Source organism: Neolamprologus multifasciatus, chromosome 3 (assembly GCF_963576455.1).
Source record: "Neolamprologus multifasciatus chromosome 3, fNeoMul1.2, whole genome shotgun sequence".
Lineage (NCBI taxonomy): Eukaryota > Metazoa > Chordata > Actinopteri > Cichliformes > Cichlidae > Neolamprologus > Neolamprologus multifasciatus.
Window position 1 is genome coordinate 32,084,427 of NC_140441.1, and position 26,975 is coordinate 32,111,401.

The following is a 26,975-nucleotide window of genomic DNA, read 5'->3' on the forward strand; positions in this document are numbered from 1 at the left end:
GGACAGCAGAGTTAGATACAACAGTCAAACATTCGGGGACAGCTTGGCTGGAGTCGAGGCCATGATAATTCTCCGTTCGTTCCCTAAATAAGTTAAAGAAATTGTGGAATTTTGTTGTTTTAATCGTTTTTTCTTCATGATTTGCTTCTATCAGAGAAAAGGCTTCAAAGACAAGGATTTTCCTCTTTGCATTCAGGTCAAAATTCTCTCTGAACTCGACAGTTTGACACCACATTGGCTGATCTATTTAGGAAGGATCTCTTTTTTTTGCCTATTATGGAGGCCAGAGGTCACGAGTTTGAGTCTTGCTCAGAGGCACTTCAGCTTAAACCTATGAGGCTAAGCAACTTTACTGTGTGTGTATCCATCCAAGGCAGCGTTCAGGTGTGTGTGTGTTGGGCCCCCACAGAAAGCCCGTCTTTGTGCCGTGTCGGAGGCAGCCTTCCTAATCAGGGGTCATTACATGAGGTTAGTGCGGGGGTCTCCAGGGAGAGGAGAGGGGATCAGAGCTCAGATTAGACCCGACCAACCCCTCGCCTGTCCCGGGGCACGGCAGCAAGGAAACCCGACCCCGCCTCCAAAAAAAACCTTAACTGTGTCTGCAGAGAGAAAATGAGAGACTGATTTACAGGAAAACACAGGGAGCTCTACTTCTTGTTTTTCTCGTTCCGATTCTTTGTGCATGATGTTGCGTGTGCATTAAGTGTGTGTGTGTGTGTGTGTGTGTGTGTAAGAGAGAGAGAAAAGAAGGTTTGTGCCCTGGGGATAAGGGGATAATAGGAGGGAGAGGTAAGTGGCTGATTACCTGAAATGGTCTTGGCACAGAAACGAGAGAGCCAGAGAGGAAGCAAGAGACAGAAAAGAAGAGAGAAAGGGCACGGGAGAGAGAGAGATAATAATAATAATAGTCTGGGGGAGAAATGACAGAAAATTTAAAAAACTAAACAAAAAAAAACTGAAAAATGAGGGCTGTCTCTCGCTCTCTCAGTCACTCTGTCCGAAGGCAGATGAGAGGAGGAGCAGGAGAAGATGGAATGATGGAGGGGTCGTTCTCACGCTTCAGCAGCCAGGATGCTGCTGATAAGAGCGAGCGGACAGGATCAGCTTTACACCGATACTGTGTCTGTTTGCGCGTCCTGCCTCACCCTTTGTGCAGAGGACTCCGAATGTGTGCACTTCACTGTCTGCCACTTATTCCACAGCATGAATATTGATGAGCGTTTTTGCATGCAGTTGCAGCTGCTGCAGGATGATGTGCACATAGTGTGTAAAGAGATGAAGAAATCAACAGAAAATAGGCTGAAAACTAGTTTGGGACTCAATCAAAGATGCGAGTCCGATGGTTGCCTTTGCAAACAAAAATAATGTACACATCCCAATACCCAATTTTTTTTTCACTCAATCATTAGGAATTAAAAAGTTGATTTTCCATCTATTAATTGTTTGCATTTAAATTAGGTCTGCTTTTTATTTTTTATATTTGATTAAAGCGCAGTGGTTCCACCCTCGCTCCAGACTCCCTGTTTTAAGACGTTGTGCTTGATGACGGGTGGATTTTTCACTGTTCTCTGGCAGCTTATAAATGAAATGACTAACAGATTAATATAGAAATCCTATAGGTCTTGATAATTAAGTAATTTTTAGACATGAAATTCAGAGTTCGTTTTTGTTTGCATGTGGAGACAGATCTTCATCTTTGGTAAAAGTAAAAGCCGACTATTTAAGATGACCTGGTGATTTTATATGTTTTTATTGCCTCACGTTTCTTTTGCCTCCGAGAAATGTATTCAAGCATTGTCTCAGGGTGAGCATTTGATATCCCCGTGCATGCTGCTGCATGAAGATGCAGTTCATATGATTACATTCAATTCCACACTACAGCCCCGTGTGTTACAAAAACAAGGTACAAGAGAAAAGCCGGTAAAAGTTGGGACCATTAAACCTCATCAGGCCAAACAAGACAAGAGTTGAATTATCTTTATAACTTGTGTAATTAATCTTATGTCTCTTTTGTGTTGTATTTTGTGTTCTGGGTTTGTATTTGTGAATCCAGGTGGGTTTAGCCGCAGACATTTCGAGGGAGACAGATCCTTTGCAGCATCTTTTCAGGGCTGTTTGAACCGTCCAGCAGTGAGTCTTTCTTTCAGAGTGCTGCTTTTAGTTCATACTGAAGCTTTGTAAGAAAGCTGGTATTATACATTTTGGGGGCCAGGGACCTCTTAAACAACGCCCTGATACAATAGCAAGCATATATGCTTCCTACTTCATTCTTTTCAGTGCTCTCAAGGTTGTCCCCCTAAAGCGTCATGTGACGAGATGATCAGTTTCTACCTAACATAACGTAAAAGGGAATAAAGGACCTAACTCAGCGCTTCTGTCGATATTGAGTCAGGGCTGGAGTTTATCGTCAGAGTGCAGTTTTATCATTTGTTGCTAATTATTTGGAGGAACTGTTGACGATGTGTTGCAGGCAGCTAGAGGTCAGAAGCCAAATATAAGCCGTACTTACAAAAAAAACAGTTGTGCAGATTCAGGAAACACTTGAAGGTATACTTTCATTTTACTTTTTTTTTATTGTGTCAGGTGAGTACTCTGGTCTCTAGAAAGTTCAAATATTATGCTTCAGTTTAAAACAGTCTTTTTAGCTCCTTCTACTATCATGTTAGAATATCAAAATAAAGTTGGTAGCTGGTGTTAACCTTCTCACATTGAAGGGAGTAGTTAGTTGTATCCAAGGGCAGAGTCATCAATAATGATTGCATTTAAATTAAATCAGTAGTTGTATTGTTATATTTAAGTCCGTATCTTTCCTCTGCCTAAAGTATTGAAATTATAGTGCTGCATTTTTTTTGTGCTGCTAAAAATATAAGAGAGAGACTGAGATGTCTTACTAAACACTTTGTATAGTCAAATGGCTTAAAATCAAAATATCTACATCCTGAAAATATTTAACTTTTGATTGGTTTAGGATGTAAATTTTCCTTGGTCAAGTTGAGTCTTTGCAGTTAGCACAAAGTGAAGCATTAAAAGTAAAGATGAACACACAAATACATGCGTTCGGTATCTCTGTATAGTTGTGTGTGTTTGCGAACTTAAATTAACACGTGTCCTGACCTTCCTCCTCTTGCGGTGGATGTCTCCGATGCTGTTGGCCAGTGAGTTTGGTCCCAGCAGCGTGGACGTGCTCTGAGGCCAGTCCACCGCCACCAGAGTGTGCTCACCCATCAGCACCTTGCGCACGTTCTCTGCGCCCGTAACCCGAATCACAGGACGGCCTAGCAGGTGGGTCTTGAACACGTTGCCGTACTTCTGTCTCCGTGATGCATGGAAGCTCGAGCCCTGGACAAAGGAAAAGAGAGTAAGCACAGAGATCAATCACAGATCTAACTTGTAATGCTGAAGACACAACTCATGAGAGTCGTTTTAAGATATTTTCTACGGTAGAATGAGCGACTGGAGGATTAATTATATGAGGCAGTATGTCAAAAATCCATATTAAAGAAACTAGTTTTGCTCATAGAAAAATAAACCTGGTGCTTTTCCAATCTTCTTCCTTCAACATTTATAAGAAAGTCGAAATTCTATTAAGAAAGGAAGAAGAGAAAGATGGGTAGTTTTACACTGTTGGGACTGAATGCTGGAGTTCCCCTTTGAGAGAAGCAGGTGTGAGGAGACGGTAACAGAAGGAATTCCCCAAACACTCCTCACCCTGTTTCACGGAAATCAGAGGAACCTTTTCAAATCCTGCTAATGGAGATTGCCCCCATCTCCACTTCTAAATCTATATCTTTCTTAATATCTGCACTCAAAGAAATATTTTATATTGTCAGCAGTTTAAGGGTTAGTGTATCCTTAACATGAAATTTCTTCAAATGTAGTAATTCTAGCCATCATCATCACTGTTATGGAAACATTGTGAGACAAGGTTTTAATCATGCAGAAATCATTTTAAAAATTGATGAAATATTACAGTAGACAGCCAGCAGTTGCTGTCCTCAAACAGAAGATGGTCAGATCCAAAAAGGCTCCTCAAAACAGTGATACCTCACCAAACTGATGGGGCCTACTCTGAAAAACACTCTCCTTGCCCTCGACCACTGTTAACAAAAGATGCTAGTTCTTCATGCTTTTTGCACTTTCTAATAATTTAAAACAGTCTTTAGGATCCAACCTTCACCCCAGCTTTTGATCTTCATCTCTAAAAGGTTTCAGTAAGTACTTTCTACTCTCTCTGTGGCTCGGGGCCCAAACAGACTGGTGAGTTCTCCACATGCTAAAAGTTACTGAGGTTTCCATCATCTCAGCTCTCAGAGAAAAAAGTAAACTTAAACCAACTGAAAGCAGAAGACTGCAGATGTTTAAGAAGCCTGTATACATCAGGTTAATGCAATGAAAACTGATTCAAGTTGCCTTCAGGGCACAGGCAGAGATCAGTTTTAACATCGGCCCACGAGCGGTGAGGTTAAAGGTTCTCAAAACATTTGCAGTTCAGGCTTAAAATACAGTAAATGAAATTTCTCATCCTGATGAAGAAGACTGACAGGAGACTGCTCGAGGATATAAGAAGTTTCAGCCTCAGACTGCTCATTTTTGTCCATTGCCACTTCAAATCTTTTTCTCCTAGTTCATCAACTGAGGTGGAGCTCCAAGTTGTCAGGCCTGGGGAACCCTAGCCCTAAGATGAATGGACTATGCCGGCAACTTCTGATGAATGCTCATGACAATCTACATATTAACAATCATGCAACTGAGCTCATGGCTCATTGTTAGGCAATGTTGCTAGTGTCAGTCATATTTATAGGGTTAGGAAAACCAGTCACTTGGAAAACTGACGAAATGTTTCGCCAGTTGAAAACGTCCAGATGAACGGGATCAGTTTACCTGAATTATTGAGGAGGTCCAAACGTCCACAAGATGTAGTTTAACATGTATCACATTAAACTACATCTTTCTTCACAGGGTTGTCACTATTTAAATCAGAGAGGCGATTCCTCCTTCTCAGATTTTTTTATTTGAAGGCAATCAGAGAAAGTGAATTTTCCCTTTTTCTATAAGAAGCATAGTGCTTGCTAGAATTACATGTAGAGCTTCTGGTTGAACTCGAAAATAGTTCTTAGAAAAAGTGCAAAATATTTTTTTTAGTGACAGGTGTGTGATTTCTTTAAAGCTAAGAGAGATTAAGTGCATGTTTCCTAAAAGCATCTAGATAAGCGTTGTTACACCCCATACCTGCAAAACTGGGCAGTTCACACCAAAACAATGTAGATGCATGAGCAATACTACGAGCCACAGAGAAAAAATCAAATTTCTTGCTGGAGAATAAAAAAATAAACATTTGTCCCTGTTTTATGTTTTGACCCATCACAAGGAGCCACATCACCACATTTCAGGGCTCCTGTCCCACAGTTTGGACAACCCAGGTTGCAAGCACAACCCCCAGAGGACCGAAGCTGGAGTCAGTTAGCGAGCTGACCTGAGTTCAGCTTTGACGTTGACCTCTAAACGGTCTGGGTCACAGCAGAGTGAGAGGGAGCCGACCCCAGAACTGTAAATGGGCTGTTTGAGTGAAAAGAATATATAGCCGCCTGAGAGGCTGCTTACTGTGTTACACACACACAGACACACACACACACGTACATGGGACATACACACTGAGTCTAACAAGGCATTATTCAAATGCAAGTATTAACACACATGTGCATATAGACTTAAAAACACACACTCACCCAAGATTAAAATAAAACAATCTTTAAAAACTCAGAAACATGGAAAGCAAACAAACACGCAGAGGCCCAACTGCAAATTGCCGTGACAACACTAACTGGTTTGACCCCAGTTTACTCAAGGGAAAAGAGATATTTATGACTGTGAGGCACACAGACACACACACACACACAAATATATATGTACACATATATATTTGTGTGTGTGTAAACATGAAGGCAAAAGGACAGCTTGTAAGGCATTTTATTCACACATCAACACAAAACAGACAAGGAGAGCATTTTTATTGTGATTTTTGTTTAAAAATAATCAGAATAACTTCAAACCTTCCTGACACGAGCCAACATTAAGATAAGCTGTAACCCCCGACACTACAAAACAGTCGGCATGTGTATGAGTGCAGTTATAGGCAGCATGTTTGTGTTTGAATGCAGAGCTCAGAAACTAATTTTAGCAAGTAGTTTGTTTCCTGGTCGAGGGCACACCTCTGGCAGTGGCGGCGGTGCTTTTTGTTTGTGTGCGAGGGCTCAAAATGTGTCCGCTCACTGATTCCGGTCAGCGGTGTGATTACTGGCTCACAGTCCTACAGTGAAGCCTCAATAGATTTACTAAACTCCCAATCAAAAACACCCCGCTTGGCCAAGAGGTTTTAAAGCTGAGGAGGTGCTTATGGTCTAAATTAGGAGTGACTTTGTATAGTATAAAAAAAGTGTGTGTGTCTCTGGTTGGGTGTGAATAAGTGTTTTACATTTGGTGCATAGATGTTTGTAAAGGGGAACTCAGAGGAATTAGTAGTGCATGTTTATATAGTCACACATTTTAAGAGAATAAATTACCAGAGGCTGAGGTATTCCTGCTTTTAGTCCCTATGAAAGGTTCAGCTCCAAACACACTGGTAAATGTTAAAGACATGTCTAATTATTAGAGACATATTGCTCACTTGTGTTTGAGCAGCGTGCGGGGGACAACCATGGGAATAGATAAAGACTTTGAAGGGGGCTAAAAGAAGCAATGGAATAAATGCAATCTCAAAACTTTATATGGTCTTTCACGTATTTAGAAGAATGAGCTGGATAAAACTGAACCCCTCCAAAATTACCATCAACTAATAAGAGGGATATCGGTTTTTAATTACCTGGTGCTATCATCTTGAGGATAACAATATCTAAGTTCTTTTGTATTACCTCTCACAACTAGCAAAAAACTGGTGGACTCCACCTTCAAGCACAAATGAAATATATCTTGAAGGCGGAGACACCAAATCATATTAAACAGCTTGAAACGAAGGTGGGTAAAATAACCACTGGTGACATGAAGTGGGTCAATTGATGGAATAGAATTCAAGTGAAGTATGCCGTCGATAGCCATGTGGCAGGGTTTGTAAAAATATTAGAGAGTTACCTAGGCAACCAGAAGGTAGAATGTCTCCTGGCTACCAACCATCAGCACCAAAGTGATGCACTTTGTGTATGGTGCCCCTTTGAAAAAAGCAGCTACTGTCAGCTGCTCTGTTATGCTGCTCTATTCCATAGTATGCTGTATTCAGCATGCCTTTACCAGTACTCCTTGGATTTACATCTATGTTGTACTGTACTGTGCAGGAAAACCCACGACCCTAAACGAACACAGCAGACACACAGGTGAAGCTCCTACTCCTAAAGACTGGTAACAGACCAGTTTCAATCCAAGTTTCCACCCACGATGAAGTTGCTGTAGTAAAACTGAGTCATTTTTGCAAAAACTAACAGCCATGTCATTTTGATTCCTACAACTCAGCACAGCGTTAGTTCAGGCAGGCCAAGAAGCTAAGCTGAGCCTTTTACATGATGTCCTTGTACACATCCAGGCAGCAAAACTCATGTAAGGCGTGCTATGTATCAATGCTCCTTCTGCAAGCCACATTTCAACCCACCTCCACCCCCAGCACCTCCTTTTCATACCACCTCTTACATCTCTGTTGTGTAATTGGTTCCTGCTGCTGCTTTCCATTACCATATCACCAAATATAAGCTGGAAATAAGAGTTGTAATTAAATCGTTTTTTGACATCAGAAAGACAAACAAGACTCAAACAGTTTCTGTGGCAGAGGATAAAGATGCGACGCAAAGCACCTGCTGAACAGCAACCAATGACAATCAAGAGGTGATTGAAGCTTCCTTCTTCCTTCATGACTGCTTATTAATATCAGTCATTCATTTCTTTCTCTCTTCATCGCAACATAGCTGACATGCTAAGGTTTCTCTGTGTGAAGTTGACCTAAATTGAGCACAGATGCTTTTGCCCTCTCTGTACGTCTGGCTGCTGTTTTCGTGCTGCTTTGAAAACTCTGATTGCCAGACTGCTTTTATAGATGAAAAATGCTGTTAATTAGCATTAAAGCTCCTCACGCCCTACTGTCCCGCCCTGCCGTGTTTCAGAGTGTTCACTCGAATTTGAGGTGCTGGCGTTATTTTATTCACACTGGGTTTTTTCCTGCAAAGCTCTCCGACAGCTGCCTGATTCCTGGTCGATGTCGTCCACCTGATAGTCAGCTTAAAACTGTAGAAACCGTCCAGTTTCAGTGTAGCTGGGACTGAGTTGTCTTTAAAGAGTCTATTTTTGAAGCCACATCCATTCATTCATTCATGCACCTTTGCAAATTTTGGGGGTTTCTTTTTCTCTCTGTCGATGTGTCTGGGTACAAACTGTTGGCCCGAGCTGTTTTCACAGCTCCTGTACACTTCCTGTTTTCACTGCAGCACACACACATTAACAAACACACACACCAGGTCGACCGGCTGGCCTCTAGAGCCCTCAGGGTGTGTGTGTGTGTTTGAGTGCGTAAATGTGTGTGTTAGAGCAGGGTTGTTTTCCAAGCTACATTTTGCTGCCACATGGATGTAGAGTGGTTTAGTATGTCTGCCTGGCAGGCCTGCTGACACACACACACACACACACAGTCCAATTCAAAGGGAGTTCCTCAGGCAGCCAGACAAGGCTCCCTTTCACCCTCCGAGATACAGCATCAGATTGGGACAATTGTGTACTTTTTTTGTGAGTTCTGTGCGTTACGACTTCTCTTTCCATTTCTCTGTGTTTTCTTTTTAGAAACTCACACACATTTTGGCAAATGCTGAAGGTTTTCTTCTGTCAGATTCTCTGCAAGAAAAAAAGTGTGTGTTTGAGTGTGGGCATGCGCCAGGGGTGTGGTCTGGGTGACATTTAGCTTAAAAGGTGAGAAGTGTACAGCCCCCATACCCCCACCCCATCCCTCCCTAACCCCACAACCTCCCCGCCGCTCTCAAAACTGGCCCAACACACACACACAGGGAGCAAGCATGGAAAGTTGTGATGTAATGACGCCACAGTTCTTCTGCAGGAGAACACGTACATAACTGTGCACACGCACACACAGATTTGTAAACGTAGCCGTCGCGTCTGCAATCACCCTGGTTGGTTCAAACACACTTTCCCTCCAAATTCTGGCGAGGCGAAGCAGCCGTCACTGTAAACACTCACACACACAAAAAACCCCAAACCAAAATTGGTCCCACAACATAACGGCTGATTTTACCATCGAGGTCACAGGCAACAAACTCTGATGTGAGCTGAAAACCATAAAGAGGTTTCTCTTAATGACGGTGGGGATAAAGTTTTTTTTTCTTGTTACATAGCAACTGGGGGAAGTACAAGCTGGCTATGGGAGCCGAAAACATCACGAGGAACGCACCTCGGGTTTTATTTAATTTTATTTTTATTTTCCAGCACCGTGCAGTCAGAAGCTGTGAATAACACTGGAATCAAGCCAGAGAGCTCAGGGTGCAATCACACCCCTGCCGCCGCTTCACTGTTGAACCGCGGCCGACTTTGTGAAGGTTTTCCAGCACAAGCTGAAAGAAATTCCTGCAATTACCTGCAGCGCAGTACGCCAGTTGAATGCTTTATGAAAAGCAACAAAACTGACGACATGTAGATTTTATTTTGGATCTGCTATAAGTAGCCTGCTGTGATTAGATAACATAGCTAATACCAGCGAGCATGGCCTCGAAAACATTCACAGTTGATTTTAACAAGTATAAAGTATATATATTTTTTCTTTTTTTTAGGTGTTTAAAATAAATTCAGGTCCTTTATTTTATATCATTTTAAGTGGGTTAAATTTGTTTCTCTTGGTTTAAATTAATTCCTGTTTGAACTTTACTGCATATTAGCTCCATGCATTTAGCAAATGGACAACAAATAAAGGTGCGTGTGTGTGTGTGGCTTCACTTAATTCTGCAAAATGTCTGAAGTGCATTCTACTCTGACCCTTAAGAACAAAATAACGGCGCTTTTGCTGTTGTTCGTTGTTTGCATGTTACGTGGAATAAACTGCAGCGGTGAGGCCTGAACCCAAACTGGTTCACAGTGTCATTAATAATTCCAATTTATTACTGTTGCCGTGGCGATGCAAGCAGTTTAAAATATTTCTAGACCTTGACAAGCTGTTTGAATCCAAAACTCTCGATATGAAGGTTTCGTGACTTTTGCGGTTTGGTGGCAGCAGGCTGATTGCATTTTGTTACAGACATTTATCATGTGGATCGATTATTTAAGTGGAACATCTTTTCTAAAAAGAAGGGAATCTGGCGGAGGTGTTTTTATCATAATAATCAACAAAATTTTATGCACACTAGTCTGTGTGTGTGGTCAGTGAAATTCCCGTCAATCTTCTCGTTGTAACAACCTGTACACCAACATTTTCAGCCATTCTCCCTGTTCTGGATTTGAAAGGAAGAAGCGGGTTTCCTTCAAAAACAAAACTTTTCTCGACTTAAATACATTTAAAAATTGATGCTTTTTTCCACACACTTTTTTCCATCGGTCTCACCCATAAACTCCCCATTCACTTTAAGATAAGAACAAAAACGCTGTCATTGGGTTTAGACAAGCGAACACAGCTTCAAGCTGGACCCTGAGGTGTGGTTAAAGGAGGGTTAGAATAGGAGGGTTAAAGGTTTTATACACACAATGGGTAGGGGACAGACTAAAGGAATGGCCTTGAAAGATTGTCTGTGCGTGACTACAGTCTGGACAGCGTTCTCGTAGCCGCCAGTGTCCGCTTCTCTAGAGTGCTTTTATCAGATTTTTTTCTCAATAAAGGAGAGCTACACACTCACATTTCAACAGAATTTCTCACAAAAACCAGCGCAATCACAAAAGATGTCATAAAATCTCAGTTTCTCTTCTTTTCTCTCTCTCTTACACACACACACTCACACACACTGTCCCGGCAAACCCTGCTAGCTCGCCGGCCGTGCTAAAAATACCCCCGTCTGTTCTGTTGGGGTTGGCCTGGGGGCGAACCTGGGCCCGGGCTTATAAATGTCCTCTTTGTAGTGCAGTGGAAATGTCCAACAAATGAGTCTTTTATTAGGGCAAGACAAAAAAACACAGCTAATTATGTTTACTCAGATCAATCCACGCACACACACACACACTGGCTCGCTGACCAGAGACAGTGAGAGTAAGTGTGTCTGTGTATAAGTGTGTATATTTAGAGAGTCTATGAAATACAAATATTGGGGTGATGGTTAGACGGAGTAGAGAAACAGACAGTTGTAGGAAATTCACCAACAAACCGGGGGAAGATTTTTTACCAGCTGCAGAGAAAAATGAGGGAGATGAAAGCTTTACTGTGTAAAGAGATAAAGCAGCTGATATAGCAAGAGCAAATATTTCAAATTAACTTCAGGGAGTGAACCCAAACTTGATGTTTTGGGGGATCTATTAAATATATAAATTACATCTATCTTTTTCAAGGCATTGCCAGAGCAGTTGAAGGTTTCCTTGAATGAAAATGTTTGACTTATTAACTCGGTGTAAAGTGCACACGATGCAGTCGACATACACAGACGCTATACTCCGATTTAGACGTTCTCATAAGAGTGTTGTTTTGTGACATTTTCTGCTAAATTACCAGGAAGAAAGAGTGCATCCTGAAGACTTTGGTCTAAATTCTTGCTTTGCATTTATTTTCTGTGATTTAAACGCATCCGTGTTTTAAAAAAAATCTTTATAGTTTCTAAATTAATGGTTAAAAAGTCGTTTTTTCACATCAAACTCCAGTCACTTTACAGCTTTGTTAGCAGGCTCACACTTTAAAATGCTTTAAACGTTTTCTTTAATCGAGCTGCGTGCACTAACATTTTACAAGAAAGCCGAGTATGAGCCCCAAAATATATTTTACACAGTGACATTGACAGTAAACGTTTTACTTTGGAAAAAACAATTTGTAGTAAAGCAGTACATTTACCAACGCGAGTCGTTATTTTAAATACTTATCAAAAGAAGCTGTTTGCCTTTTGTTTTTAATTTAAAAATGTAAGTTAAATATAATAACTTGAATATTAACCTTACATCTAACAAACTTAAGAAAGCTCAGATTGAACTTGTTGACCACATCCGGCTTCAGCCTCGCCTCCTTTTTACCGTATTCGGGGTTTGCGGTTGCTCGGTTGTTTTGTTTTATTGACGCTTTTAATCACGGCTCCTTTCAACACATTTGAGGCGGCTGGTTTCCAACAAAGAGTATGTTTGTATGGGACGTGAGACACGTCAGTAATAATATAGTCAGAAATTTCAGTATCGATATTTTTTAAAAATGAAAGCAAACTGTACATGTTAGGTTTGTCACAGTATCGATCGTGTGATGGACAGAGCTACGATTGTTCTCATTGTCTTCGTGCATTCACGAATTACCGTTTTCTGTCCTTGTAGCTTTTTTTTGTAACCCCAAAATCCCTGTGAAACGTGCATGTGTGTTCACTTTGCTAAAATGGAGCCAATCAAAATGTAGGACATTGCCTCGGTGGTGTAGGGCTGGGGACGGTCGGGTCACGCTTTCTGAGGTGCGTGCGTGCTGCTGTCATTGTGTTGGACTCTGTCGGTGGCGTTTCTTGTTAAAATGTAAATGTGTGATTGTCTTAAGCGTTGCACTTGCATTTATCTGTGCTGTATCTGATACACCGGGAATTTCTGAGAGGAATGGATATCCATCAGACTTTAACTCTTTATTGTCTTTGCACAGACATATTTGTACACAGGTACCGTGAAACTGCAGTACGGTTGGACATCGGTGCTAAAGGGGAAGCAAGCGAAACAAATGTACGAGGAAACAACGAGTTTACTGACTGTTAATTCTCTCTAACTGAAGAAATGACAGGTACTGAGTGCCGGCCTTGACCCTCCTCTTCAAGTCTTTGCAGTTTGTTAAAAGGCAAACTTTAAGACGCAAACGGCGACGTGAAGCGATGTGAGGTAGCTCACGGTTAGCTTGATGCGCTAACGTTACTAGAAGTGAGAAAAAGAGAATTTAAAACCCACAAATGTCACAGGCGAAGAAGCAAAAACATTCACAAGATCTCTGTCCGTATGATGCTTGACTGATAGGAAGGGGAGAATATATAGTCTGGAAACGCACAGACACATACAAAAAACCCACTTTTATCTAAATCAAAGGTTAAAAAATGAAAAGTGAAAATGCTGCGAGAATAACTGTGGAAGTGCGAGGCAGAGGAAACGAGGTCAAAGGCTGCAAGGGAATTCCTTCTCTCTTTTCAACTGTCAATCATTCAGCTGGTGCCAGAGATACCAAGGAGCCAGTGTGTGTGTGTGCGAGGGGGGGTTTGTGCGTTTGAATGGTGCGATAGGTCCTCAACTTGACAATGAACCCCCGTCCCTTTGCAGTCACGCCACCACATCAGAGAGAGACACCGAGAGGAGGAGGAGAAGAAGAAGGGTTAGGAATGAGGGGAGTGGGGTGGAAGAAAGAAGAGAAGGAAGGAAACTAAGGTAAGAGGAGAGGAGGAAAGATAAAGAATGAAGGTGGGGGGTTAAAGAAGGGGGGAGAAAGTGTGAAAGGGGACTGAGCGTGGCGGAGGAGGTGGGGAGATCGGGATGGGTGCTCGTTTCAGAAAGGACGGATTAAGGGAAAAAGGGCTACGGATAGTTCAGCCAAAAAACGAGGAGAATAGAGCGAGCGAGCAGGAGAGAGAGGGAGCGGGTGGGAGAGAGAGGGAGAGGCTTGGCCCCTGACCCGGGGACATTATAGAAAGGGAGATTATGGTTGTTTAAAACTCTCTGAGCGCTAACCCCGGGGACCCGAGCTAATACCCTGACACACAGACGCACCCCAACTACAAGCCAACACAGACACCGTGTGAAAGTCCACCAATATCCTTCAGCTGATATTCCCTCTTTTTCCTTCTAAATGACCAAAACCAACAAGGACTTGATCCTCCTAGCAGCTGCCATCTGACACGTCCTGTTCCTCCATTGTTGTCCAGAGAGTTAACTCTCATTTCGCTGAGTGATGGAAGCTTTTTACAAGAGGCATCACGCCACTTTTCTCCTGCGACCTCTGAGCCTGAACTTGACTTCGCGACTGGAACCCAAACAGGATCTCGTTTGCACTGCTTCTCTATCTTCTTCTGGAAAGATCTGCTTGACTTGGTCCCATTTACAAGCACCAAATACTCATTATAGCACCAACTGTAGATCAAGCCGCTGCTGAAAATAGTGACACACACACGCACACTCATTGAGAAAGGGAGATTAACACTGGCCTCTATACTCGGCCCAGGACAAGAGTGTTGAAGGAGGGAGCAGTGTGTTCTCGGGGTGAAAGAAGGGGCAAGGGACCTGCTGCCAGTACCTCCTGCTAATCTGTACAAGAGGAGGGAGGAGGGAGGCATGGATGGAAGGATGGATGTAAGAGTGAGGGGGGAAAAGGAAGAAGAAAAATAGTGATGAAAAATGTCATTATTGATTGGGGGAAAACAAGAAAATGGCAAGACGTAGAGAAGCAAAGGCTCGAGGAGGCAGCAGAGAAAGAGTGGGGGAAAAAATTAGGTGAGGCTATTTTTGAAAAACTGAAATCCAGACAGTTAGAAATGCCTCAGATATTTGAAGAAGATAAAAAACAGAAGGCTGCAGGGAAGCAGCACTACGGGACTGAAAAGTTGGGGGGGGAATTATATCACGAATCACGCAGACGATCATTAAATGCACTCAAAATGTAAAGTCGACTATATTTACACAAGACGGTGACAGGAGGGTGTTTTTTTTTCATTGTTAAATTTAAGAAAATTGAAAAAACGGGGAAAAAATACAACGAAAAAACGAAAAACAGAGAGGAGCTTGAACACAGTTTAGCGGGGTGTGAGAAGAAGAAGCGTCCTCGGCGGTTCAAGGGTCCTGCCTTGAATGTTAACACTTTTACCCCCTGTGTCCGCTCAGTGAACTATGTATCTCTTACCCAGTGAACATGCACTTGCCAGCTCCCTGCCACGCCACACAAGAAAGACAGAGAGAAAAAGTGGGTTTATGATCTGTGTGTGCTCACACACTGCTGTGCATGTGTGGCCAATTAATTGTGTCTTTGCATGTGCTCTACATCATCGTACTCTATATGTGCGCCTGCTGCATGTTATATGACTTTATGCACACACAGACCAACACAGCAAATGGAAAGACTCTGAGTGTGTGTGTGTGTGTGTGTGTGTGTGTGTGTGTGTGTGCGCCTCAGGACTGTGTAACCACAGCTATGCAGCACACAGCGGGCTGGACCGCAGTAATGGAACCTACTATAGATGAAGCCACCAGTCCTCACAATCCCCCCTCTGTCTGAGCTGCTTAAAGGAGCAATTCGGCTAAAAAACAAAAGGCCTCACATGCGCTACGAGGCAGAGGAGCTTCGAGGTGGTCGTCTGCCGTCAGCATGAGAGAATCTTGCGTCGTATACGACTGAATTTTGAGTTTTATGATGACAATTTGTCGAGATCGTGAATTGCAAGCTCCTGATTTTGCAGAACGAATCTGTGAATCTCTGTTAAAATTTGTACAATTGTTCCCAATTTTAAAAAAGTGTAGGAAACATTGTTTTTTAACAACAATCTTTTTTTAAGTTTCATTGCATTTGATTCTTTTTAAATCCAGTGGTTTTTTTTGCATGTTGTCCGTCCTCACTTCCAGCTCCTCACATGCTGACGTTCGGTCAGGAGCCAGAAGCTTCACATATTGCTCCAGCAGACAACATGACACGTCCCCCCACATGCCTGGCACAGCCGTGAATAGATAGCATGGTTGCTGGTACAGGACACCGTGAAATGACCACCATGCTGATTAGGCAAATGAAGAATAAGCTTATTGAAGAGGAGATACGTAAGTTTTGTTCAACGCTGAGAAAAGAGGCGTCTAAACCCAAACACTGCCCTTTTCCCTAACGCCAGCGACAAAGCAACAAAAGGAGCCGTATTTATATAGTCCTTTTCTGCTCTGTTTGGGATTGGCTGCAGCTCAGGAGGTAAAACCAGGTCATCTGCTAATTGGAAGGTTGGCGGTTTGATCCCTGTCTAGATATGCTGAAACACCCTTGAGTAAGGTAACAGGTTGCTCTAGAAAAAAATGAAAAAATTGCTTGTACGAATTGGTGAATGAGGCATGTTGTACAAAGGGCTTTGAGTGCTCAGGTAGAACAGAGAAGCACTGCATATGAATCAGTCCATTTACCAAAGCGCTTTCTTACTACAGCCTTCATTCATCCTTTCACACTCACATTCTGATGAATGCATCAGTGGAAACTCAGTATCTTGCCCAGTGATGCTTCGTCATGTTGAAGGTTTTCCTCCACATCCACCTCCTACTTCAGACTTCTGTATTTACTTATTTGTCCTCACCGAGCATCGGTGTCATCCATGTAGCTTCTTAAGCGCTTATCCAGGTGAGGATTGCCAGACGACATTTAGGAATGACCGGTAAACCCAAACGTGCACGTGTTTGGGCTGTGAGGAAGAAACTGAAGTAGCCTTGTTAGTCAAACCTGCCAACTCTGCACGGCTGATGAACACTTCTCACTTTTGGTGGCTTTTGCCTGCATTTATCTGCAAACAAGAATTAAAAGTTGCCTTTAAAGGCTGCTTGGGATGTTGTAAAAGTTGACTATATGAAAAGGTTGGGTTCAAGTCATCAAAGAACACAAACACCTGATGACACCAAATACCATCAACAGAAACAGCCATCACCTGCAGAGGATCTGTAGCCGTACCACCATAGAAGAAGACAACGGTGCAGGTGCAGAAGAAGAAGAAGGAGCAAGCTGTAAACGGAGGGAGGCTGTCGTCACTGTGAGCCGCGAGAGAGTGTTTGGGCTGCAGGATTGTTATTACTCTGGCCACCGTCATTGACACTTCATTACAGCCGAACAGACAGAAGAAGGCAAGCAGAGGGTACCTCATTAGTGTGTGTGTGTGTGTGTGTGTGTGTGTGTGTGTGTGTGTGTGTGTGTGTGTGTGCGTGCGTGCGTGTGAGTTGATGTAGCTCCATCTGAGCTGCTGGTCGCTATTTTTGACCAATTATGCAAGCCAAAAATGACGACACAAAACATTTGGACCTTCTACTCTGTGTGTGTGAGCCTCATGTTCATTTCTTCTCATCTGACCCAGATTCAGTCCAGCGAGGCTGCTCCACATACATGTTTGTGTGGTTTGTTTGTGTGTGTGTAAGAAAGTTATGAGGCTCCGACCCAAAGAAACTGCATGAAAAACAGAAGAAAGGTTTACCTGGTTACCTAGCAACAGTAGATTTGTTTTGTCAAAGGAGGATAAAAATGTATTTAAAAACTTCATTGGTTCGACTTATCAGTGTTTCCGATGTTTTTGAATTCACGTCTTAGCTACCAAAACATATTCCTGGGATCCTTGGGGTGTGGTGACCCCTAGTGGTTGTGGAAGGTAACTGTTAACGAACTTCAACGAAGTAGAAACCCAGCAACATGCGTACAATATTTCAGAAAAAACTTTAAAAGAAGTTTAAAGATGAAATGGGATCATTTGCATCCAGCTAAAATTGTGAGGAGTGGAGTGATTAAAACAAAGTGTCCAGATCATCTAACGTGAGACAAAAATGACTTTAAAAAACGCTACAAGTCTACGGCCGTACAGCTTCACTCAAAAATAAAAGTTTGTTATAAATTATATGTTTAAAGGTAACTCAGAATCAACATGCACTTGTGGTTTTTGTACCATATTTTCTCTTCATATATGTGTGTGCACAGGAAAACATTTATGTCTATGTGCAAAAAGATTAGTACATTATTTCTGTGTGTGTGTGTGTGTGTGTGTGTGTGTGTGTGTGTGTGTGTGTGTGTGTGTGTGTGTGTGTGAAGCCTCAGTAGCGCTCCTGCTTGGCACCATAGCTCCAGAAAGCTCAGGCTCCTAATGAGAGCAGACAGGGCTCTGGCAGAGTGACCACAGAACTATTTCTAACTGCAGATTGCTTTAAAATGGATCCGTCACAGAAATGTGCTGCTGCGTGTGTGCAGGGTAAAAATATACCATGTGTATATGTGCGTATGCGCATAACTTCACTGTTTTTACGCTCTCATAGTGAGAAAAAAAATTCAGCAGCAGACAGGCAGATTTACCAAATGGTGACTGTGTGTGTAGCTAAAGTGTGAGGAGTGGGCAGCGACCGACGACAGAGCTAACACAGAATGCTCAGAACCTCCAAATGCTGCTTCTGCTCTGCGTGAGTTGGTTTTTACGATCCCAAGTGATCAAAAAAGAAAGAAAATTGAGTCTTTAAGAAGAAACCAAACATTCAAACAGGAAGGAAGTTCTGGGTGATGACGCCGCACATAGCTCAGACTTTGATTGGTAGAAAGAAGATGACCACAACAAGTATGGTTGATCTCTAGGAAGAAGAAGAGCAAAAAAAAAACCTACATCGCAGTAACGCAGTCCCCCAAAAATGTTCTGGGTAGCACCAAGTCAACCTCCGCAAGCCAGCTTTATGTCTGATGCCCAGCAGGGGGAAAAGTCAGTTTTAATAAAACCTATAGGAAAACAGTGCTAGTGCTTCTTCAGGCCGGGACCTCGCTAAGCGCTTTCCTGGGCAGTTTATGACCTCATTGTTCGCTTCAAATCATCATCAGTGCAGCCTTTGTTGTGTCGGTTATGCTCCCATTTAGAGAAAAATATGCCTGGGGCCGTGGCTTCCTTAGCGCATGGGTGTGGTGTAGTCTCCTGTGGCTTGGAGACGGGCAAAGTACTCAACCTGAGGCTTCCAGACAGGATTTCACCAGCCAGTGAGTGATGTCACAGACATCCATCTTCTATCTACAGTCTTTGGACTGGACACCGGACACACACAGAGTGTAGTGCATGCACCTTCTTTCTTTTTCTTATAATCAAAAAGATGTCTGTAATGGCTCCTGGTACACTGGCTGCTACTGTAAACACAGGACAAGTATTACTGATACCAGTGCCGAAACTACTACTTGATGAAGGCAGCTCACGTAGAGGAGAGCAGCGAGTCATGATTTATGAGATGAATAGTAAAAAATTTGCAAATTCCGAACAGTTGTTACCAACCAAAAAATCACCCTGATTCTTACTCTCCACAATAATTAGTTAACACAACAAAACACAACTTTCAGCATTTGGTGTTTCTTGAATGTAGATGTGCCTGCCTATGAAGCGCTCTGGCTCAACTTCTGTTCTTTAAATGTGCTATAAGCTATAAATGAAACGGGCATGACAGGCAACACAAGAATGATCCTAAACCAATACCAGCATACGATTGATATTAGGATCGACCCGCCCACCTCTCCTGATGCGCTGTTCTAAAACTTCACTTTAAGGTTATAAATCAGGTCTGAGCCCTGCTTGTGGGGACGCGGGGTCCTCATAAGTACAGACAGCCTCTTATTCCTCCTTCTAACTGACATGCCTCCCCCCTCCCCTCACCATAAACTTGGCCGTGGTTCCCGCTTGCATTCCGGGAACGCGTCTCGCTCGGTGTCAGATGTAACGCAGAGGAGCACCGCGAGTTCAAGCCCCGCACGCGGCCAACGTGCCTCCGCTCGTCGAGCCTGGCTTCCCTTTCCCTCCTGTCTCTCTTTTTCTTCTGTCTGTTTTATTAGCTGTCCCCTCAGCTGGCGCGCTCCCGGGAGTCCTCAGTAGCGGCACTCACGTGCACCCTGATCTCCTATCACTCACTGGTCCAAGTGTCTCATTTTTAGCCTCAAACATTACAATTATCTGCAAATTTTATTGATATGGGTGGATGCTGGGGGGGGGGGGGGGGGGGGTTAGACAGTGACGCATCTTACCGATTGAGTTTTGGTAAGCTGGATCAATACTACGCATGGTGCAGGGCTTTCCTTTTTTCTTTTTTCTGCAGGAATCTCTGACCAATCTACTGAACCAATCTCGGGAACCTTTCGGAATGCAACCAAGATTTTAAAAAAGAAGAAGAAAAGGAGGAGGAGGAGGAGAGCGTGTCCAGAGACTGCACTTTACCCTCGATTTAACCCTTTTACACAGAACTTCCCTTTTTTCATTCCTTCTCAGAACAATCAGCACAAAACAGAATCTCTTTGTGGACACGAGTGTCCTCCTTCTCTGTCAGAGACATGAGTCCCCACGACTCAGCCTGGACTCGCCACCGTATCAGATGTGATCAATAGACTGTGACGTCGCGCCGCGACTGGCTGATGCGCTCCTGTGTGAGATAATGAGGGGAAAGAAGAGTCTGTGCGGAGCCACTGCTGGAGTGCGGGGAGAGATATTTCAGGGCTGTAAACTAATAAAAGATGAAGCGAAACTCTTTGATTCTCCTCTGTGTGTGCGTGTTCACTGTGCATCCCATTCGCGCAGGATGGAGATGAAGCAGCAGATCAGTTTTGGGGGTTTTTGTTTTAGAATCTCGATATTTATGAGTTTCTGAGTTAATGTAACATTGTGCATTATGGGATATGGAGTCCAATTAACAAAGGCTATAAAAGAACGAGTGTGAGGCTTAAAAAAAAAGTTGCGCTCTGGTGTTTTTTAAATGAGTTTTCTCCCTTTGCAAACAACAAAAATGTGGTTGGTAAAAAAAAAAGGCGCAGATGTTTGCACAAATTACTAAAGATGTCAATAAAAAAAGCGCAAAACGATCTTTGGGGAGGAATAAATAATTAGATGAGACTGATATCACCTCACAGACACGGAGACCGGCGCTGACCCAGATTCTGTCTCCCTCCACCAAACTCATCCCCTCTCCCTCCCTCGCTCCCTGCCCAGAGTGCGCTCTTACCTGCAGGAGCCAGTGGCAGGTCTCGCCGATGAAGGGGAAGCCCATGGATCCTTTCGGCATGGGCAGCTTGCAGTTTTTATCCCGCGTGGCCGTCCACCGGAGCTGCCACAGTTGCTGGGACACGGCGAGGAGCAGGGCCATGGACACCAGGCAAGCGGCCAGAGTGGCCAGAGCGGAGACGATGTCGAAAGTGTCGAACAGCATGGTGATGGAGAGCCCGGTTATCTCTGCGGAACTGGGGTCGACTTTCAGAAACTTTGGACAAAGATGCGCTGAAACTTTGTTTTTGTGCTCCAAAAAGGGGGCAAAGTAAATCTTCGTCAAACTTTCAAAGTTCTTTTTTGCGTAAAATAGCGCAGCGCTCTTTTTACGCGCACTGGAGGTATCAGGAGGCAGCGGCTGCTCTGCTGTGAGAATGAATGAAGTGTGTAAAGTTCCTTTCTGATTTCGTGGGTCTGTGTTTTAAAACAGTCACAAAGTGGCGTCTCTGTGCCTCAGAGGTGCGAATCAGGCTCGGCTGAACTGGGCAGAGACGCTACAGGTGAGCTCCTCGAGTCTTCAGGATCACGCCTCAGCTTATGAAGTGTGGGGGGGGGAAAGTGAAACTATTAAAACTCGTTTTGTTTTAATGATTGAAACATTGAGGACACGGAATTCTCTTGGCTGGGGTCTGTCCTGATATTTGAAATATCATTTTTAGTCTCGTTTGTGAATTACTGACTAAAAAGAAAAAAGGGACATGGAAAAAATTGCTGAAGAAAGAAAAAGAAAAAAATGATCTCTAAGGTGACACGTTTATTTCAAACGCCGGGACTCCCAGGGACACGTGGAAAAAGTGAAGCCGAGCCCTGGAACTGACGAGGGCTTTTTACTTTTTAAAACTTCTCGAGGGATGGAAAGAGTTGGTTTAAGGTGAGAGAGGAAAAAAAATAAACGAAAACTCTTCCAGGAATCGCGTCTCCTTCAAATAATTTTTAAAGAGAAAATCAAAAAGCGTCTTTGCATTAAAAAGTCACGTCTCTGTGGCGCAAACACGAGGAGTAGAAATGTTTAAGATCCGTGAGCGTACAGGGATGCGTGGGTGCGCAGGAGATGCTCAGGAGCTGCCGTCCTCCTTCTCCTTCTCTTACTTTCTGACGTCCACTCTCCTCTCTGTGTACCTTTCTGTTTCTTAGAGCGCTCTCTCTCCTCTCTCTCTCGCTCTCTGGCTGCCTATACAAGTCACCCTCAGTGTGTGTATTGTGCATGCGTGCGCAAGGAGTGTGTGTGCGTCAAGCCAGAGGCACCAATGAGTGTTTATATAGCGTGGAGGCAACTGGAAGGCGAATAGGCGGCCAAGGGCTCCCGTCGCCCCCCTCCAACCCAACTCTACCTCACTCCAGCGTCGGCAGAGAGACTCCCCTGCTCCCTCCCTCCGCTCGGCTCCACCTCTTTCGGGGGCACCCCCTTCTCCATCCTCCCTCCCACTCTCTCTCTCTCCCCTCTCAGGAGAAGGGGTGGTGTAAAGTGAGCAGCAAGCGGCGCAAGAGGAGAAGAGGCTCGGAGCGTGCTGGACCTGGCGGGGTGCCAACGGGAGGAACAGTGAGAGAGGGGGGAACAAGGCTCGCAGTTCTGACTTGTGTCTCCGTGCAGGACGTGCGCACTATAGTACGAGTCACCTGCATCAGGACTGATGAGACCTCTTTGTGTTTCTACAGAAGCGATAGAGTCCAAACTGTTAACAGATCCTGTCGCGTTTGTTTGAAAACGTGATTCTCAGCTGCGTGTTTACTCTGAGACGCGTCTTTACGCACAGGCTGTCTGGAGCGAGCTTCTTTTCTTTCTGTTGCGCATGTCAAAACTTGAATCACCGAGCTCTCGAGTGTTTTAGTGTCAAACAGAACTGATGTAAACAGCGTGGATCTGATTTATGCTGACTTTATTTACAGAACATCCCTTTATTCATCCCATATTCTACGCACATCCCGCGCGCTTCATCAGAGTGACAGATTAGGTTCTGCCTGTTTCTTCCCTGATAATTTTCTTTATTAAACTCGTTCCCTCACTTTCTCTGACTTCTCTCAGTGTTTGTAAAGAGTTTAGGACTGGGAATACTGGGAATGTTCGCACGCCAACTAAACCCGCTTCTGCTTATTCTCCTCGCGTCTCTCTCCGTGTTGTGTCCGTTCCTTGCCTCATCTCAGAGTTAAAGTTGCTGCACATCTTCCCAACACGCACCTCATCTCGTCTCGTGTCTCCCGCGTAACAATGATTTAATCCCGCTCACTCAGCTGACCTTTTAAAATTGAGCGCCGGGTGGTTTATCTCTTTCTTGAGCCCCCAGAATACAGTTTTATCAATGACACGCAGGAGCGCGAGGATTGGGGGGCGGGGTGGGTTGCGGGAGCTGCTTCATTCCAAAGAAAATGACTGGCTTCAATTAGGTCCGCAGACATTACCTGTTACATAACACGGAGGCAGAGTGGAGACCCTGACCCGCAGCACGGATGCAAAAGGTCATTCGTACAGTGAGGGGGCGCATTTTGCTCTGCGGTCTCATTGTTTCAGGTCATTTATCAAACCACATTTAAACTCTGTTTTCTGTCTTTGCATCTTTAACCACACGTGTGTCTTTTTTCACGAATCCTCTTTTCTCTTCACCCTTTCCCCTCTTTTCTCCATCTCCGAAACCTGCACTCCAGACCGAGACTCACAGAGCCAAACTCTCATTTCTCCTTTCTTTCATCGGGTCTTTCCCCTCTCGCTCTCAGACAGCGGCTTAATGCTGCCGCCTAGCGGAGGAGAATCACATGACCCGCGAGTCAGACATGGAAAGGGGTGAAGAGCAAATGATAGATAAGAAAAAACTGTGTCAAGTTTTTCCTTTCATCGTGAGAGCATCAAAAGTTTAGTCCTGCATCATTACACACTTGAAACTCACTGCTCAGCACGCACACACACGCGGAAATGCACTGATATCTCATAAAATATCTGCTGACAACAGGAAACTTCAAACATGTGTGAGAGGACAAAATGAGTTAATCATTTCTTGAAATCCCAATAAAATGCTTACATTCAGGATCTCAGTATTAGCTTGAACTCATATGTAGGGCAGCAGCAGCTTTATGTCATAAACCCAAAGTCACCACAGTGCTGAATCATTTCACACAGAGATCTGATCCAATAAACTCCAGGAAGACAACAATAAAAACAAAAATAAAAACAGATTTTTGGATTTCATTCTGTTCTTTGCTTCTTCATTTTATTGTGGCGTCTAGCTTCAATGTACAGTTTGGAGAGTTTAAATGCAAACCCATCAATCAAGCAGAAGGTTTGATTTTGACATTTGAATGACATTCCTGAGAAGACTGTTTGTCCAGTTTCTTTGTTTCTGTAACTGCAGCTATTCAAAGTTTCAGTTTCTGTGAGCAGTTTAATAAGTTTCCCCAATCAGCCAATCACATGGCAGAAAAGCACTTAGGCACAAACCTGGAATCAACATTAAGAATAAAGGTGATTTCAGTGACCGTGAATGGTCATGGTTGTTGGTGCTGGGATATTCCCACACAACCAGCAATAGGGGTTAAAAAGAAAGGGCTGAAAAAGAGAAAATATCTGGTGAGCAGCTTTGTTGATCACAGGGTTCAGATGAGAATCAGGCTGCTTCAAGCTCAACACAAATAACCACTTGTTGCAACTAAGGTAAGGAGAAGAGCATCAAACCTTGAAGCAGATGGGCTGCAGCAGCAGAAGACCATTGGATGCATTCCTGCCGCCTATAAATAGGAAACTGAGGCTACAACTCACACTGGCTCAACAGATGAAGATTTCTAACAACCTTTTGTACTCAGAGGGCCTCCACAGTCACAGCCTCAGATGTGTTCAGCAACTTGTTGAAGGTTAGCCATGAAGAATTAAAGCAGTTCAGAAGGCAAAAGGAGCTCCAACTTGGTACTGGTGACGTGTAACTCATGAGTTTTCACAGCACCTTTGGCAGACGAGCAAAAAACATGATTCTCAGAAGGCAAATTAGATTAGAAAGACAAACATTAAGGCAAAACAAGTTTAAATGACACGACTATGCAAGATTTCAATTTTAATAAACACACCCTTATAAATAAACATACTATAGAAGCAATAAGTAAAAATCAAAGCCAGTTAAAGTTGTAATAGAAAATGAAAAGGGGATAAAAACAATATTAAACAAAAAAAGGAAACCAGTTTATACTGAAATAAAGATGAATATAAAAGCATGAGGACAAACGTACGCAGTGACATAAACGTGCCTCTCTGCGTATCTAACTCTTAACAAACATGCCTGAAGGTCTAATCCACACACAGAGTTACAAATGATGCACGTTTATGTATTTGAATATAAAGTTCAGAGGGTTTAAGAAGCTGTTGTGCTGTTACTCTAACATGTGTTTCCTATTTTCACTTGTAGATGGTTTTTATTTCACAGTTGTTTTTCACCTGCCGTCACGCCAGTTTCACAACAAAACACCCGAAATTTGACCTCAGACTGAACTCTAGATTAGAACACCCTAACCCGCATACGATTGCCAAACTGCTGAATCAGAGCTGCTTTGAAACTGACTTTAGGCTAAGTAAAGGGAGTGTCAGCACCATGGACAGAGTCGCAGCACTGCAGATTGACAGGATCAAACGCTTCGTGTTACTTAAACAGCACAGAGTTAAAAAATGGATGGGAAAGTCCGAGCTCACGAGTTTCTAAACAGAAACAGCGAGATCAGTGAACGGCTTTACTTTTAGTCTCCTTGTTATTTCAGCCTGCAGCCAAAACTGGACCGCATGCCATCCATGCTTATTATCTTGGACTGTTTGTTTGTTTCAGTTAAAATTCAGCTTCATATCCCAAGCAGAGATTCCTCACAGTGATTATGGGCAGTAGTGATGTAATATTCACTGCTGGCAGCACAGAGGAAACCACGATAGCACAGAAAAATGCTCCCAGCACATCGTATATTGTTTGAGACAGATGCATGTGTGCTCAGCAGAATGAATTAAGTTTGTTCCTAATTTCAAATCTTCAGGTTTCCTGAAGATTTATGTTTGCATTTTGAAACTCTTTCTGATCACTTCTGCAGAATTTGGCTGAATCTGAGCAGAGAGTATAGCCCAGTACACGACACAATTAGTCCAGCTACACCTGTCAGCAGTCACACCGTCAATAACACTAGTGAGTTTTATCATAATTTGTAATGAAATAACAAGGAAACAGGCATCACCTGGCCCTGAAACTGCTTGTCAGTTAATCATGGTATTCTCACCTCCGTAGTATTATTGATTTTTATAATTGAGCCATTTGTATATATTAGTGCTATTTCCTAAATGTGTAAACTCTGTAAACATATTGTATTATTTAATACAATATGTTATTTCGCAGTAACTCCTAAACAGCGATTGCAGTACTTTAGTTAAATCCCTTGAATTAAAGCTGGAAGTCTGTACTTTCTGAAAGTCTGAACCCACTTAAAACCCACTTTAAAAACCCACTGTGGTGCTGTACAGAGGACAATATGCAAAAATAGGGTCAAACACATCTGGGCCTGACCACATACTGTAGGTGAGTAATTAATTGAAGAGGAACTGTGAGACCAGAGACCTTCCAATTCTGGGAAACCTCAGTCATGTGAAACTGGTTTCAGTATCTCAGGGTTTTTTTAAAAAAAAAAACAGCAACCCTTTCACCTCCACCTTTTTCCACACCTTAAAAGAAAAAAAAGCAGGAAAACAACAACAGTGGTTTCTTCTGTTAGAGTCCTATGTTTTTTAATCCCATCCATCCACCCCAGCCTCCTCCTGGTGTGGACTTTGTGGCTCTAAAATATAATCTGACCTTCTTCTTTGTTGCCGTCACACATGAGTGATCGCTAAGGTGTCTCACTTGACCACAGAGGGTCATTTATGATTAATACATGAGCAAACACACCACACAGTAAATGTCATCATCATTTTTTCTTCTGTGATACAAGTTATGCAATGTAATGATGTCACAAATGCAGTATTATTATATTATTACATACACGAAAATTACACATATATGCCAATAAAGAGAAAGTATTTTAAATCCAATTGACCATCTTTGTAAAGTTTTGGTTGTTTAAAGGAGTTTTTAGAGGGGGAAGAAAATGAGTAGGAGTGCAGATGAA

General features: G+C 43.1%; 1 protein-coding gene across 1 annotated transcript in view; it reads right to left on the reverse strand.

Moving 5' to 3' along the window:
• The window catches only part of cyp26b1 (cytochrome P450, family 26, subfamily b, polypeptide 1), a 37,117-nt gene extending 14,975 nt beyond the window's left edge, over nucleotides 1–22,142 (reverse strand). Inside the window, exons 1-2 of the mRNA XM_085152808.1 lie at nucleotides 20,824–22,142; nucleotides 3,115–3,339 (exon numbers count right to left, since the gene is read on the reverse strand). Coding sequence (XP_085008934.1) covers nucleotides 3,115–3,339; nucleotides 20,824–21,027 — 429 coding nt within the window. The 5' untranslated portion in view covers nucleotides 21,028–22,142. The remainder of the gene's footprint in view (nucleotides 1–3,114; nucleotides 3,340–20,823) is intronic.
• Between the last annotated feature and the right edge of the window lie 4,833 nt (nucleotides 22,143–26,975).